Source organism: Bos grunniens, chromosome 5 (genome assembly GCF_055505025.1).
Source record: "Bos grunniens cultivar Pamir isolate PY7600 chromosome 5, Bosgru_T2T1.0, whole genome shotgun sequence".
Taxonomy (NCBI): domain Eukaryota; kingdom Metazoa; phylum Chordata; class Mammalia; order Artiodactyla; family Bovidae; genus Bos; species Bos grunniens.
The window spans coordinates 61,061,157-61,077,904 of NC_141169.1; the positions used below are offsets into that span (position 1 = coordinate 61,061,157).

Here is a 16,748-nt window from a genome sequence, read left to right on the forward strand (position 1 = left end):
ATATTACTAAATAAAAATGAAAACATTGCCAAACATGTTGCCAACCAAACAGCATGTTATGGAAAATACTTGAAAGAGAGAAAAATAGGATGTGCTAATAAGTGGTGGAGTCTACTCCTGACTCAGGAAAGGGAAAGGAAGAACTAGAGTCATAACCTGGAATAAGGTGCCAGTTAAGAAAAGCCATGCTTGGGAAGTCACACAGGCATCTGTGTCCCAAACATGCTGGAACTGTCATAACATGAATGGAGATATGCCTTTCTCAGGCAGTCTACCCAGAATCGAAGGCATGTCTGGAGAAGAAAAAAAGGAAATATAGATCTTCCATACTAATCCATTTACCTCCTACAAATTATACTAAAAGGACTAAATTGGTACCAGTTATTTTCATAATTCCCCTATTTGTTGCACCATACTTATAAGGTGTAAATATTTTGAATTAGGAGTGATTCGCATTATGAATTATTGGTGGTAGTTTCTAGCTTCAAGTCATTCAGGATTCCAGATGTAAGGGAATACTATGATAATTTAAGGGGTTCAGAAACTAATCCAGAAAAGTGTGTTACAATTATCTTACAATGTTTTGTTTTGTTCTAGAATGTCATTACTGTGCTGTTCATGGACTTTTCATTGAAATAGCTTTGGTACCTTTAGTCTTCTGACAGTTTGACATTGCCTATAAATATCTTTTGGTAGGGTCCAGTAATATTAAATGGTACTTATTGACTGACTATCACCTGCTTGTGGGATAGTTCAACCCACAGCATCTCACTGATGGAAGTATCCAAGATGAGGGCACCTCCAGCCAACCACCCATCTTCTCTACTTCTCTCACCCTCATACTCCTCTACCATGCTCCCCCTTTTTTTTCCCTCTGTAAGGTCTGTCTTGGAGAAGGCAATGGCACCCCACTCGAGTACTTTTGCCTAGAAAATCCCATGGACGGAGGAGCCTGGTAGGCTGCAGTCCGTGGAGTCGCTAGAGTCGGACACGACTGAGCGACTTGACTTTAACTTTTCACTTTCATGCATTGGAGAAGGAAATGGCAACCCACTCCAGTGTTCTTGCCTGGAAAATCCCAGGGACGGGAAAGCCTGGTAGGCTGCAGTCTATGGGGTCGCACAGAGTTGGACACGACTGAAGCGACTTAGCAGCAGCAAGGTCTGTCTAGTCAAGGCTATGGTTTTTCCAGTGGTCATGTATGGATGTGAGAGTTGGACTATAAAGAAAACTGAGTGCTGAAGAATTGATGCTTTTGAACTGTGGGGTTGGAGAAGACTCTTGAGAGTCCCTTGGACTGCAAGGAGATCCAACAAGTCCATCCTCAAGGAGATCAGTCCTGGGTGTTCATTGGAAGGACTGATGTTGAAGCTGAAACTCCAGTGAAGAACGGACTCATTGGAAAAGACCCTGATGCTGGGAAAGATTGAGGGCAGGAGAAGATGACGACAGAGGATGAGATGGCTGGATCGCATCACTGACTCAATGGACATGGGTTTGAGTAAACTCTGGGAGTTGGTGATGGACAGGGCGATGGACAGGGAGGCCTGGCATGCTGCGGTTCATGGGGTCGCAAAGAGTTGGACACGACTGAGCGACTGAACTGAACTGAACTGAAGTATTCTAAAATTTTTCCAGTTCTTTGAATATGCTATAGTCCTTCTTCCTTCTGTTCCTTTTTAGCACTGGTTGTTCTCACTGCTGGGAATATCCTTTATCCATATCATGTTGATTCCTATTAAACTTCAGGTCTTAGATCTTAAGTCGAAAAATCAACTCTTGTTCATTGCCCCTCCTATGATCTCTCCTGTATACTCTAAATAGTACTGGTCATACTGGTGTGATTTAACACACACATATATATCACTAGTTGCCTATACACACACACACACACACATACATATATATATTTATTCACACATAAGCTCTGTAAAAAGACTGTGTCTCAAAAAAAAAAAAAAGACTGTCTCTCTTGTTCACTGTTATAATTCCCAGAAATGAGCACACTTAGTACACAGTAATATTCAATAAGAATTTGTTGAATGAAAGGGAAAGTTTTTAAAATGTTCTAATTTTGTTTCAACTCTATTGACCTTGGAAATCAAACAGTATATTATGGAAAATATTGTCTCTATAGACATTTTCATGGACTAAAAAATAATAAAAAGTTATGTGTTTTGTAGTTTTAGCTACATTCTCACATTTTGCTGATGTTTTTATAGAACTGTAATTTGGAGACCAAAACCTATAAAGCCTTTTTGGCAAAGGTCCCCAGAAGAGCTACATTAAGTAGTGGGATAACTTTTTAAATAATCTCCTCTTTCATGATCTTTTTATAAAACTCTGAAACCATGAGCCCTCTAGTATTTAAAGAGCTAGAGCTGACACAACCTTTTTACATTTTGTAAGAATATGAGCAGTAGCTTGAACACAGAACAGTAACAAAACAAAAGGTGTTTATTTTGGCTCCAAGTCAGCCAATAAACCTTTTATATTTCTCTTTTTATTGGTAAGACTTAGACATTAAAAAAAATTATCTCTGTTTCAATCTTTTATACATTTACTCATCTTGCAGTTTTGAAAAGCTGAAGAATTTAAATGTTGACTAGTAAAGTAAAATGCAATGAAAAATATGCAGTGCTTTCAAATTAATCTGAATATTATATTAGTAAAATATATTTGAAATATATGAAACTTTCCAGATTAATCACTGCAATGGCTCCCAGTACCCTAGAAAATTAATACCAAAAATTTTTAGGCTAGCATACAAGGCCCTCTAAAATCTAGTCCTAATCAATGTTTCAAAGTTTTCTTTCTTCTTACAGATCTTCTGCTTGTTACTCTAATGAAAGTGACCAGCCATTTGCTATACCAGAACATGTGCATGCATGCTCACTCGGTTGTGTCTGATTCTCTGCGACGCCATGGACTGTAGCCCACCAGGCTTCTATGTCCACAGAATTTTCCAGGCAAGAATACTGGAGTGGGTTGCCATCTCCTACTCCAGGAGAATCTTCCCAACCCAGGAATCAAACTCATGTCTCCTGTGTCTCTTGCATTGACAGATGGATTCTTAACCACTGCACCACGTGGGAAGCCATATTAGAACAGTGAAAGTGAAAGTGAAGTCGCTCAGTCGTGTCTGACTCTTTGCGACCCCATGGACGGTAGCCTACCAGGCTCCGTGGTCCATGGGATTTTCCAGGCAAGAATACTGGAGTGGGCTGCCATTTCCTTCTCCAGGGGATCAGAGTAGATGCTTAAATGTTAGTTAGATATCAGAAACTAGGTTTGTTTTAATCAATGTAAGTAAAATTTGCAGAGTCTTAATCTAGACCAGTGTTTCTCAAACTGCTTGCATCAGAATCACCTGGCAGGCTTGTAAAATTCAGATTTCTGGGCTCCACCCCAAAATCTGGTGCAGCTGGTTTGGGTTGCAGTCTGAAAACTTGCATTTCTAACACATTCCCAGATGATGCTGATGGTCCAGGAACCAGACATTTTGAGAATCACTGGTTTGCTTGTTGACTGCAACTAAACTTGAATTGAGCTGCCTTTGTTCAACACAAGAATGAATCTTTGAAAAGTAAGTCAGATTATACCACCTTTCTGTTCAAATATCTATGCTGGTTCATCATTTCACTTCAGGTAAAATGTGCTGTGCTTTCAGTGGCTTACAGGCCCACATTATTTGCCTCATACCTCTGGTCTCATCACCTGTTCCCCCCAAATCCCATTCTGATGCAGCCACGCTGACCTTGTTTTCATTTTGACACATTAAGTACCTTCATGTCTGAGGACATTCGCTATGGGTATTCCATCTGCTTAGATTTTCTTAAATATTTGGCCAACTTTTTTACTATCTTCAGTTCTTTGCTCAAGTCTCACCTTCTTAGTGATGAAGCCTATCCTCATTCAATACTGCATCTTGTCTATGTTCTCACTTATATCAGTGAGAAGCTAAAAAACCAAACTTACAGGAATAGAGAACAGATTGGTGGTTTCCAGAGGTGGGGAATGAGGGGTTGTTAGGGCAAAATAGGTGAAGATGGTAAAACAACAACAACAACAACAAACTTCCAGTTATAAGATAAATAAGTTTTGGAGATATAATGTACAGCATGATAAGTACAGTTAATACCGTACTGTGTATGTGAAAGTTCCTAAGAGAGTAGATTATAAAAGTTTTCATCATAAGGAAAAAACTATAATTATGTGAGGTGATAGCTGTTAACTAAACTTATTGTGGTGATCATTTCACAATTATATATACATATACCAAATGATTATGCTGTACATCTTAAACTCATATAGTGCTATATGCCAATTATTAAATAATGAAAGTGAAAAATAATACTGCATCTTGTCACTCATCTTCTCATTCCAAACCCCTGGCACCTCGGATCCTTCTTAACTTGTTTGATTTATACTTCTTTGGTGATGTTATTAATAGCACTTACCATCTTCTAACATATTTACTATATACTTCATTTATTAATTTTATTTATTGATTTTTATTAGTTTTTATTGGAGCATAGTTGCTTTCCAATGTTATGTTAGTTTCTGCTATACAGCAAAGTGAATCAGCTATACGTATACATAGCCCCTCTTTTTTTGGATTTCCTCCCCATTTAGGTCACCACAGAGCATTGAGTAGAGTTCCCTGTGCTATAAAATGTTCTCATTATTTGTGTATTTTATATATAGTATTACTAGTGTATATATGTCTGACCCAACCTCCCAGTTCATCCCACCCTCTTCCCCGTTTGGAATCCATGCATTCGTTCAAGGCTATGGTTTTTCCTGTGGTCATGTATGGATGTTAGAGTTGGACTGTGAAGAAGGCTGAGCACTGAAAAATTGATGCTTTTGAACTGTGTATTGGAGAAGACTCTTGAGAGTCCCTTGCACTGCGAGGAGATCCAACCAGTCCATTCTGAAGGAGATCAGCCCTGGGATTTCTTTGGAAGGAATGATGCTAAAGCTGAAACTCCAGTACTTTGGCCACCTCATACGAAGAGTTGACTTGTTGGAAAAGACTCTGATGCTGGGAGGGATTGGGGGCAAGAGGAGAAGGGGACGACAGAGGATGAGAAGGCTGGATGGCATCACTGACTCGATGGACTTGAGTCTCAGTGAACTCCGGGAGTTGGTGATGGACAGGGAGGCCTGGTGTGCTGTGATTCATGGGGTCGCAAAGAGTCGGACATGACTGAGCAGCTGATCTTATCTGATCTGATGTCTCTATTTCTGCTTTGCAAATAAGATCATCTATACCATTTTTCTAGATTCCACATATATGTGTTAATATACAGTATCTGCTTTTCTCTCACTGACTTACTTCACTCTATATGACAGTCTCTAGGTCCATCCACATCTCTCCAAATGACCCAATTTCATTCCTTTTATGACTGAGCAACATTTCATTGTATATATGTACCACATCTCCTTTATCCATTCCTCTGTTGATAGATATTTGGGTTGTTTCCATGTCCTGGCTATTGTGAATAGTGCTGCAGTGAACTTGGGGGTGCCTGTGTCTTTTAGACTTATGGTTTTCTTTGGGTATATGACCAGGAGTAGAACTGCTGGGTCATATGGAAGTTCTATGTTTAGTTTTTTAAGGAACCTTCATAATGTTCTTCATAGTGACTGTATCAATTTACATTCCCACCAATAGTTCAAAAAGCTATACAAATTAGAAAATAAGTAAAAATGTCAGTGTTTGCAGATAACATGATACTATACATAGAAAATCCTAAAGTTACTATCAGAAAACTACTAGAGCTAATTAATGAATCTGGTAAAGCAGGATACAAAATTAATGCACAGAAATCTGTTGCATTCCTACATACTAACAGTAAAAGATCACAAAGAGAAATTAAGGAAATAATCTCATTTATCATTCCATCAAAAAGAATAAAATACCTAGGAATAAACGTACCTAAAGAAGTAAAGGACCTGTACTCAGAAAACTATAAGACACTGGTGAAAGAAACCAAAGATGACACAGAAGGTGTTTTTGGATGGGAAGAATCAATATTGTGAAAATGACTGTACTACCGAAAGCAATCTACATATTCAATACGATCCCTATAACAGTATCTTTCTGAAAATGTTGCCCATTGCCATGCAAGGTAGTAAACTAATTTCCTGTTTTATCTGCTTGTTAGTGCATATATTCTTTCTTTTAGACATTTTTACTAGTGGTCTGAAGATGTGAAATACCCCCATACACATATATATTTAAATATATCCTGTACAAAATGGTGCTGGGGCGGAATATGTTTCAGATTGAAAAATTTCATAAGCAGACCCTTCACTGAGCACACAGAGTTAAGGAAACTACATGTTAGTCCCTAAGGTACTATGGATTTTAAAGGAGTAATTATTTTTGTTATAAGGTATTTTTAATCAATAAAGAGTAGATCTTATAGGACAACAGTTTATACTAGTTTTTCATTTCTTTAGGACTTACTATACAACAAGAAACCTGCTAAACACTCCACATATTTTAGGTTATATAGTTCTCATTACAACCTTGTGAGTAGAAAGACATTGGTGTCCAAAGACCTTCAACAGCTGGCATTGGGTTACACAACTGTAAGGGGCAGGGTAAGTTTCTATTCTAGATCTGTTTGAATTCTACTAAAATTAAAGTCTGATGGTTGGGGCATGTAGAAGGGAGGCTCAAGTATATGTGTATCAGTTCAGTTCAGTCCTTCAGTCATGTCCGACTCTTTGCGACCCCATGAATCACAGCATGCCAGGCCGCTCTGTTCATCACCAACTCCCAGAGTTCACCCAAACTCATGTCCATCGAGTTGGTCATACCATCCAGCCATCTCATTCTCTGTCGTCCCCTTCTCCTCCTGCCCCCAATCCCTCCCAGCATCAGGGTCTTTTCCAATGGGTCAACTCTTCTCATGAGGTGGCCAAAGTACTGGAGTTTCAGATTCAGCATCAGTCCTTCCAATGAACACCCAGGACTGATCTCCTTTAGGATGGACTTGTTGGATCTCCTTGCAGTCCAAGGGACTCTCAAGAGTCTTCTCCAACACCACAGTTCAAAAGCATCAATTCTTCGGCGCTCAGCTTTCTTCACAGTCCAACTCTCACATCCATACATGACCACTGGAAAAACCATAGCCTTGACTTAATGGACCTTTGTTGGCAAAATAATATCTCTGCTTTTCAATATAATATCTAGGTTGGTCATAAATTTCTTTCCAAGGAGTAAGTGTCTTTTAATTTCATGGCTGTAATCAACATCTGCAATGATTTTGGAGCCCAGAAAAATAAAGTCTGACACTGTTTCCACTGTTTCCCCATCTATTTCTCATGAAGTGATGGGACCAGATGCCATGGTCTTCATTTTCTGAATGTTGAGCTTTAAGCCAACATTTTCACTCTCCACTTTCACTTTCATCAAAGGGCTTTTTAGTTCCTCTTCACTTTCTGCCATAAGGGTGGTGTCATCTGCATATCTAAGGTGATTGATCTTTCTCCCGGCAATCTTGATTCCAGCTTGTACTTCTTCCAGCCCAGCATTTCTCATGATGTGCTCTGCATATAAGTTAAATAAGCAGGGTGACAATATACAGCCTTGACGAACTCCTTTTCCTATTTGGAACCAGTCTGTTGTTCCATGTCCAGTTCTAACTGTTGCTTCCTGACCTGCATATAGGTTTCTCAAGAGGCAGGTCAGGTGGTCTGGTATTCCCATCTCTTTCAGAATTTCCCACAGTTTCTTGTGATCCACACAGTCAAAGACTTTGGCATAGTCAATAAAGTAGAAATAGATGTTTTGCTGGAACTCTGTTGTTTCCATGATTCAGCGAATGTTGGCAATTTGATCTCTGGTTCTTCTGCCTTTTCTAAAACCAGCTTGAATATCTGGAATTTCATGGTTCACGTATTGCTGAAGCCTGGCTTGGAGAATTTTGAGCATTACTTTACTAGCGTGTGAGATGAGTACAATTGTGTGGTAGTTTGAGCATTGTTTGGCTTTGCCTTTCTTTGGGATTGGAATGAAAACTGACCTCTTCCAGTCCTGTGGCCACTGCTGAGTTTTCCAAATTTGCTGACATCTTGAGTGCAGCACTTTCACAGCATCATCTTTCAGGATTTGAAATAGCTCAACTGGAATTCCATCACCTCCACTAGCTTTGTTTGTAGAGATGCTTTCTAAGGCCCACTTGACTTCACATTCCAGGATGTCTGGCTCTAGGTCAGTGATCACACCATAGTGATTATCTTGGTTGTAAAGATCTTTTTTGTACAGTTCTTCTGGGTATTCTTGCCACCTCTTCTTAATATCTTCTGCTTCTGTTAGGTCCATACCATTTCTGTCCTTTATCAAGCCCATCTTTGCATGAAATGTTCCCTTGGTATCTCTAATTTTCTTGAATAGATCTCTAGTCTTTCCCATTCTGTTGTTTTCCTCTATTTCTTTGCATTGATCTCTGAGCAAGGCTTTCTTATCTCTCCTTGTTATTCTTTGGAACTCTGCATTCAGATACTTATATCTTTCTTTTTCTCCTCTGCTTTTCACTTCTCTTCTTTTCACAGCTATTTTTAAGGCCTCCTCAGACAGCCATTTTGCTTTTTTGCATTTCTTTTCCATGGGGATGGTCTGGATCCCTGTCTCCTGTACAATGTCACAAACCTCCGTCCATAGTTCATCAGGCACTCTGTCCATCAGATCTAGTCCCTTAAATCTATTTCTCACTTCCACTGTATAATCATAAGGGATTTGATTTAGGTCATACCTGAATGGTCTAGTGGTTTTCCCCACTTTCTTCAATTTAAGTCTGAATTTGCTAATTCACTATGTTACAGCAGAAACAAAAACAGTGTTGCACAGCAATTATCCTCCAAATAAAATAAAAAAATTAAAGTCTGAATACAGAGATAGCATTTAGAATCAAATCCCATACTGGCCAGAGAAGCTCAGAGGGCTCAAACATACCTTGTACGCACCAGGACCTGGAGACCCCACAGAGACTGAGACAGAACTGTGTTTGGGTGTCTCCAGAGGAGGTACAGGTCAGAAATGGATTGCTTCAGGGGCAGGGGCTCTGGGTGCACTAGACCTGGGTATGGCATAAGCCCTTTGGGAGGAGGCTGCCATTAACCCACCATAGAGTCGCTAGATCTTACACACGACTGGGGAAACAGACACTCAAAGGGCACAAACAGAATCTTGTATGTACCAGGACCCAGGAGAAAGGAGCAGTGACCCCACAAGAGACTAACCCAGACTTGCCCATAAGTGTCCAGGAGTCTCTGGTGGAGGCGTGGGTCGGCGGTGGCCTGCTGCAGGATTGGGGACACTGAGTATAGCAGTGCGTGCATGGGACCTTTTCATTACCTCCACCATAGTTTGGCCTCAGGTCAAATAATACCAACAAAGGTCCGTCTAGTCAAGGCTATGGTTTTTCCAGTTGTCATGTGTGGATGTGAGAGTTGGACTGTAAAGAAAGCTGAGCACTGATGTTTTTGAACTGTGGTGTTGGAAAAGACTCTTGAGAGTCCCTTGGACTGCAAGGAGATCCAACCAGTCCATCCTAAAGCAAATCAGTCCTGAATATTCACTGGAAGGACTGATGCTAAAGCTGAAACTCCAATACTTTGACCACGTGGTGTGAAGAACTGACTCATTTGAAAAGACCCTGATGCTGGGAAAGATTGAAGGCAGGACGAGAAAGTGACAACAGAGGATGAGATGGTTGGATGGCATCACTGACTCAAGGAACATGAATTTCAGTAAATTCCAGGAGTTGGTGAGGGACAGGGAAGCCTGGCGTGCTGCAGTCCATGGAGTCTCAAAGAGTCGGACATGACTGAGCGACTGAACTGAACTGAACTGAGTACAGAAAAAAAACAGGAGTAAAACAATTCTTGGAGAAATATTGTGACGTAAATCAAAATTTGGGGCTTAGTGTTGAAAGTGAGCTGTTCCATGTTCTGTCTTCAACAATATAAGAGAAAAAGCCTGTTAACAAGTAAGCCCACTCATATTTCATGTAAATACCTCCTGCCTTATGTCAAAACTGTTTTTTCAAGAGCAACAGAATTTTTCCTTTAAATTAAAAACAAACTCAAGATTTTAAATGATTGTTTCCCATTGTATTGTTCCTTTCCTGTCTCTGTTTTTTGACCTAGCGTAGAGTCCTTAGTGGGAAAAGGAAGGGCATGATCATTCATCTCCATTAACAGTCTTGAGTGGTTTCTGTGATCTAATCATCTGAGTCAAGAGACATGTAAATGCTCATGTAGTTAGAGGAACTATTCATCCACACTGGACTTTTACTTAAGCTCTGTCTACATCCTTCATAGTCATGTTTCAGAGAATGTCTCATTAACTGGGCAGATCTTGGAGAATTATACTCTTTCTTTGAAAAAAAACCTCTTATTGGATTTATGCCAACAAAAAGCAGAACCCATTCTTTAATAGTTTAGTATTTGGAGGGAATGTAAGGAATTACTGTTATGTTCTAAATTCATTTATGATACCATGGTACATTAGAGCAGAGTCAACCAGATTGCATTCAGAGTGGAACCAAAATCTGTCATTTTTCAGATGTTCAAGTTCACTGCAGAGATGAAAACAAGAATGACCCAAGTGCAGATTACCACTCTTTATTTCATCAGTTTGAGTCCATTATTGTCTGTGTCCTACTCATATATTTGGTCTTAAGAAAATTTGAGCACCACAGAATTAATGTTTTTGAACTGTAGTGGTGGAGAAGCCTCTTGAGAGTCCCTTGGACTGCAAGGAGATCTAACTAGTCAATTCTAAAGAAAATCAACCCTGAATATTCATTGGAAGGACTGATGCTGAAGCTGAAACTCCAATACTTTGGCCACCTAGTGAGAAGAGCTGACTCATTGGAAAAGACCCTGATGCTGGGAAAGATTGAAGGCAGGAGAAGGGGATGACAGAGGATGAGCTAGTTGGATGGCATCACCAACTTGATGGACAGAAGTTTAAGTAAGCTCTGGGAGGTGGTGATGGACGGGGAAATCTGGCGTGCTGCAGTTCATGGGGTTGCAAAGAGTTGGACATGACTGACCGACTGAACTGAGCTGAAGATAATCTTAAATATATCTTCCTCTTGATCATTCTTTTTTCCCTGTTAGTAGTCATCTTGTTTTCCAAAATATGGTGCTATAGGAGACAATTTTACTTCATGGAGAGTGAGTAAGGAGATTGTTTTTATGACTATTGTACTGTGCCCACCTGACAATTTTTACCCCTTATCAATGAAGTTAACTGAAGTGTATGAGTAGATTGTCTGAGAATTTCATGACCTCTCTCCCTTGGGTGAGCAAATGAAGGATGCAGTGTCATCTCTTTTGTAAGAATCAAACTTTTCCCCCCATAACCATGAGTTCACTTACATTTGCAAGCATCTGGGGCAGAGAAAGGTCTTCGGAGGTCCCAGTAGAAGCCTGGCTTACATCGCTGGCAGTGTTGACCTTCTGTGTTGTGCTGACAGTCATTGCAGACGCCGCCACTACGATTCCCTGATGCCTCCCACACATTAATGTCAAAGTGACAGGCGTCAGCATGTCCATTGCACTTGCAGGCTGGGGGAAAGAAGAATCAGAGGAAAACAAAGAGTTAAAAATAAAATGACAGTTTCTCTAGTATTCAGGCAGTTATGAGTAGGGCAAACTGACTGCTAAATTTTTTTAAAAATTAGTTTTTTCAGATTCATAAGTAGAAAACAGACTTGTGGTTGCCAAGAGGGTGCGAGGATGGGGAAAGAATAGAGTAGGAGTTTGGGGTTAGCAGATGCAAACTATTACATATAGAATGGATAAACAATGAGGTTCTACTGTAATAGCACAGGGAACTACATTCAATAAACTGTGATAAACCATAATAGAAAAGAATATGGAAAAAAGAATACATGTGTGGTGTGTGTGTGTGAAGTTGCTTCAGTCGTGTCCGACTCTTTCGTCCCTTAAAGACTGTAGCCCGCCAGGTTCCTCTGCCCATGGGATTCCCCAAGTAAGAATACCAGGATGGGTTGCCATTCCCTCCTCCAGGGGATCTAACTGACACAGGGATCAAACCTGTGTCTCTTATGCACTGGCAGGCGAGTTCTTTACCACTAATGCCACCTGGGAAGCCTTATGTATGTATAATTGAATCACTCTGCAGAAATTAACACAACATTGTAAATCAATTGTACTTCATTTTTTTTTAATTTAGTTTTTTGAATAGTATACATTTTCACAATACAGGAGTCAAAACAGTGTAAGCAGGTTTATATATTAAGAACTCTAATCTCCCCATCCCTATTCACCCTGTTTCCTCTGGCCCTCAGTAGTTTCTTTCCTTTCTTCCTTCCTTCTCTTTCATCCTTCTCTCCCTCCCACCTTCCTTCAAACCTAGAAGGAAACCTCTGGTGCACAGGGGTTAGTAACTTGGCAGATAGATTGATTTGCCTTTCATGAAGTACTATTCTTCAGTTATTGTACTTGAGTGTATGAGGTGGTCTCCTAAAGAGGCCTTAATTTTCTTATGGGAGAGGCTTGCAAGTTTCTTATGTAACAGATTCTCAAAGTCATTTCTAAGATTATAGTCAGTAGCACCAAGTGACAAGTCTCTGTGTTCTATATGTATTTAGATATGCAGCTGGTTTCTGTGGAAAGGGTCATAATGGCACTCTAGGAATTCGGAAGAAATTCTTTAGATTCTCTTGATTGATTTAGAATAAGGATCTGAACTTTTTCCTGGAGGTCAGCTGTATTTGAAAATGTTTTTGCTATTGTTTTTCATTGTTTCCTTGATGTGTTATGATATTTTTACCAGATTCATAGTCTTTAAAAAGCATACTATAAGATAATTTAAGATTTATGCTTAGAGGAAATCCTGTACATTTCCGTGAAACTAAAATAAATCAGCTATGATTCCAAACTACCTATGGGAAGAGACTTCCCACAATTTTACCCACTGTATTTGCCTTTAAATCCTAGTAAAGTTGAAGTTTGTTAGTGTAAACATTGCTATGGGCACGTGCATTTCTCGGTGCCTGTATATTTCCATTTCATGTGTGCTTCATTTTTAATTGCAAAGAAAAAAATGGTTCACATTCCCATATTTTTTACTCTTCTATCTAATCTCAAACCCAAAGTTAGCCATGACAGTGTTAGTCTCATTCTTGATGAATTGGCATAGTTTCAAATCTAATTTGTTTTTAAAAGTATAAGTGAAGAGACAGGCATTATGGTATTCTAGAAAAAAGTATTTAATTTGGAGTCTGAAAACTAGGGATCAAGTCCTGACTCTATCATTTACTAACTTTGGCAAGATACTTAAAATTTTATTGTGCCTCAGTTTACTGATCTCTAATATGGGATTAGGAGAAGGCGATGGCACCCCACTCCAGTACTCTTGCCTGGAAAATCCCATGGATGGAGGAGCCCTGTAGGCTGCAGTCCATGGGGTCGCTCAGAGTCGGACACGACTGAGTGACTTCACTTTCACTTTTCACCTTCATGCATTGGAGAAGGAAATGGCAACCCACTCCAGTATTCTTGCCTGGAGAATCCCAGGGACAGGGGAGCCTCGTGGGCTGCTGTCTATGGGGTCGCACAGAGTCGGACACGACTGAAGCCGACTTAGCAGCAGCAGCAGCAATATGGGATTAACACCACCTACTTTATAGGATTGTTTCGAGAACTGAATTCAAGATACCTATTTTCATTATTATAATTCAGTATCTGTGAACTCTAAACCTCAGTTGCTCTGTGTCTTGCCATGTTTTTATTACATCAAACTCTCAAGAAGGGTGCTCAGGTTCAACATAGAGTCCCAGCAAATAAGCAACACATTTTTGGCAAAATAGTCATACCAGCAACTTTGCAAGCAGTAATTGTTTCCTGAGCACCGAGAATTGATGCTTTTGAACTGTGGTGTTGGATAAGACTCTTGAGAGTCCCTTGGACTGCAAGGAGATCCAACCAGTCCATTCTGAAGGAGATCAGCCCTGGGATTTCTTTGGAAGGAATGATGCTAAAGCTGAAACTCCAGTGGCCACCTCATGCGAAGAGTTGACTCATTGGAAAAGACTCTGATGCTGGGAGGGATTGGGGCAGGAGGAGAAGGGGACGACAGAGGATGAGATGGCTGGATGGCATCACTGACTCGATGGACATGAGTCTGAGTGAACTCTGGGAGTTGGTGATGGACAGGGAGGCCTGGCATGCTGCGATTCATGGGGTCTCAAAGAGTCAGACATGACTGAGCGACTGAACTGAACTGAACTGAACTGAATTGTTTCCAATGGCTGAAGTCACAGTGGGCAGTGATATGGGCTATGTTTGTGTAGGTTAGCATCTGTAACCTACCACTTAATATTGTGTTTCTCAAGACAACAAACGAGAAGTCTACAGATGTTTACTTAACAAAGAAGACTTCTGAGTCTGTGGACTTGGTACTTACTTCTGCACTCATTTGGAGACCCTGTTTTTCCATCAGCTGCCTCCCAGGGGCGGTCGTTATATAAAGGTGCACAGTGTTGGCAGTGGGTGCCCGCTGTGTTGTGCTTACATATACACTTTCCATGGACCTGCAAAGAAAAGTAAGAGCTAAGAGCACAAACAATGCTAGGAAAGAACATTCTTCCCACAAGCTCATCTCGTTCATTGGCTTTAGCCATATGACATTCATTCACTTGAAGATATTAATCATCAAGATGAGAGATCCTTTCTTTGGTTTGTCTTTGCTGTTAATTCAAAAAACTACAAAATACATATTTTCTTGACAGCAGGATACATGACCCAAATAAGCAATTCTGAGATAATTGCTAGGCATTTACTTAAATTTTTAATACTTCAAATTTTTTTTTATTCTTTACACAAAAGTGATACATCTTCAATACAGAAAATGTAGACCTTTCCATGTCATTAAATGTTTTTGTACAACACCCATTTTAATGATTTCCTTGTACAATATACAGTTTATTTGACCAATCACCTATTTTTGGTTATTTAGGTTTTTATATATTTTTATACAGTATATTTTAATTCTATAATTAATATCCTTGTAGCTATTGTGTACATCTTCATTTATTTGGAATGTGTTTTCTAGAAGTAAAGTCGAACAGTCATCATCTGTATATTTTTAAGGCTTTGAAGACATTTTGTCATAATACTGGGCATTTTCTTTTAATCCCATAATTCAGAGTAGCTGAGGGTTTTAAAAATAGTATTTCTCACAAGGAAAAATATTTTAGTGGAATTGTTGCAGGAAGGGGGACCCCTTCCAGGGCCCGAAACTGGGCTCTTGTCTAACACTCGGAAAAGAATTGTCCAAGGAGACACATGTGCTGACAAAACAAGAGATTTTATTGGGAAAGGGCACTCGGGTGGAGAGCAGTAGGGTAAGGGAACCCAGGAGAACAGCTCTGCCACATGGCTTTTATGGTGATAGTTTATGGGGTTTTATGGGTTTTATGGGTTTTTATATGGTTTTATTGGGTTTTATGGTGATGGGATTAGTTTCCAGATTGTCTTTAGCCAATCATTCTGACTCAAGAGTCCTTCTTGGTGGTGCACGCCTTGTTCAGCCAAAATGGATGCCAGAGAGAAGGATTCTGGGAGGTGGTCGGACCTGTGGTGTCTCCTTTTGACCTTTCCCGAACTCTTCTGGTTGGTGGAGGCTTATTAGTTCTCTGTTCTTTACCAGGACCTCCTGTCGTAAAACAACTTATGCAAATGGTTACTATGGTGCCTGGCCAGGGTGGAAGGTTTCAATCAGTGTGCTGCCCCTAACAGAATTATTTGGGATCTGAGCATTTTATGAGAATTTTAATATTTTGTATTATCTCATCAATAATTTCTAAAAATTAGTATTTGGGATCATCTGGAATACTTCCTAATAACTAAGTTTGCCATGAATTCCAGTACCACAATGAATTTATTGACACATGATATCATGACTGTACAAACGAACGTTTTTTGAAGTAGCTCAGAGACAGAGTCCCAAACTTGGATCTATGAAGTATTGTTGTTTTTTCTTGAGAAACAGTATAAAAAATAAATCAATGCAGAGGTAATAAGTTATATCAACCATTTATAATTATTTAATGAATACCTACTAGAGAAAGTTGCTATATTAGGCAATGTTTGATACACAAAGCGTTATAAAACATGATTTCTGTCTTTAAGCAAAGTACAATGTAGCTGGATAAAAAAGATTTACATAAAAAAAATTATGCATAAACAAGACAATAAATAAATACCTAAGAAAGAAAATTATGTTGGAGTTCAAAAGATGCAGAAATCACAGTAGATTAACAGTGACTGAGGACTTTATGAGACAGACGGGCGTTGAAGTTGGGCAGTATTTCTGACAGGCAGAAGAGAAGAGACTTTCCAGGAAGAGGAAACAAAATTAACCAAGCTGTGGTTCTGGGAGGTTACAGAAAATCTATGAACAAAGTTTATTTCAATATATCTGAAATATTCTGACTGTGATGATAAAGGAACTACTAAAAATGAGACGTACTTAGACTGGCCAGAAATAAAATTAATCTTAGGGTTCAACAAATGTGGAAATAGCTACAACCAATACATTGAGGTATTACTGCTTGACCTAATTTAACACTTGAGAAAGTTGCGTTGTCTACCCAAAGTCTCCTTTCTCTTTTTATTCTCTTGGAATATATTTCTTTGGTTCCACTGGTAGAGGCACTCTGGGAATAGCATATGCATTATCCAAGTGTGTT

General features: G+C 39.5%; 1 protein-coding gene across 8 annotated transcripts in view; it reads right to left on the minus strand.

Moving 5' to 3' along the window:
- Positions 1-16,748, minus strand: part of NTN4 (netrin 4) — a 130,005-nt gene that overhangs the window by 40,989 nt on the left and 72,268 nt on the right. For all 8 annotated transcript variants that reach the window (XM_086400786.1, XM_086400784.1, XM_086400785.1 and 5 more), the window contains 2 exons: positions 14,462-14,588; positions 11,407-11,595 (listed from right to left, as the gene is read on the minus strand). In XM_086400786.1, the coding sequence (XP_086256912.1) occupies positions 11,407-11,595; positions 14,462-14,588 (316 nt within the window). The remainder of the gene's footprint in view (positions 1-11,406; positions 11,596-14,461; positions 14,589-16,748) is intronic.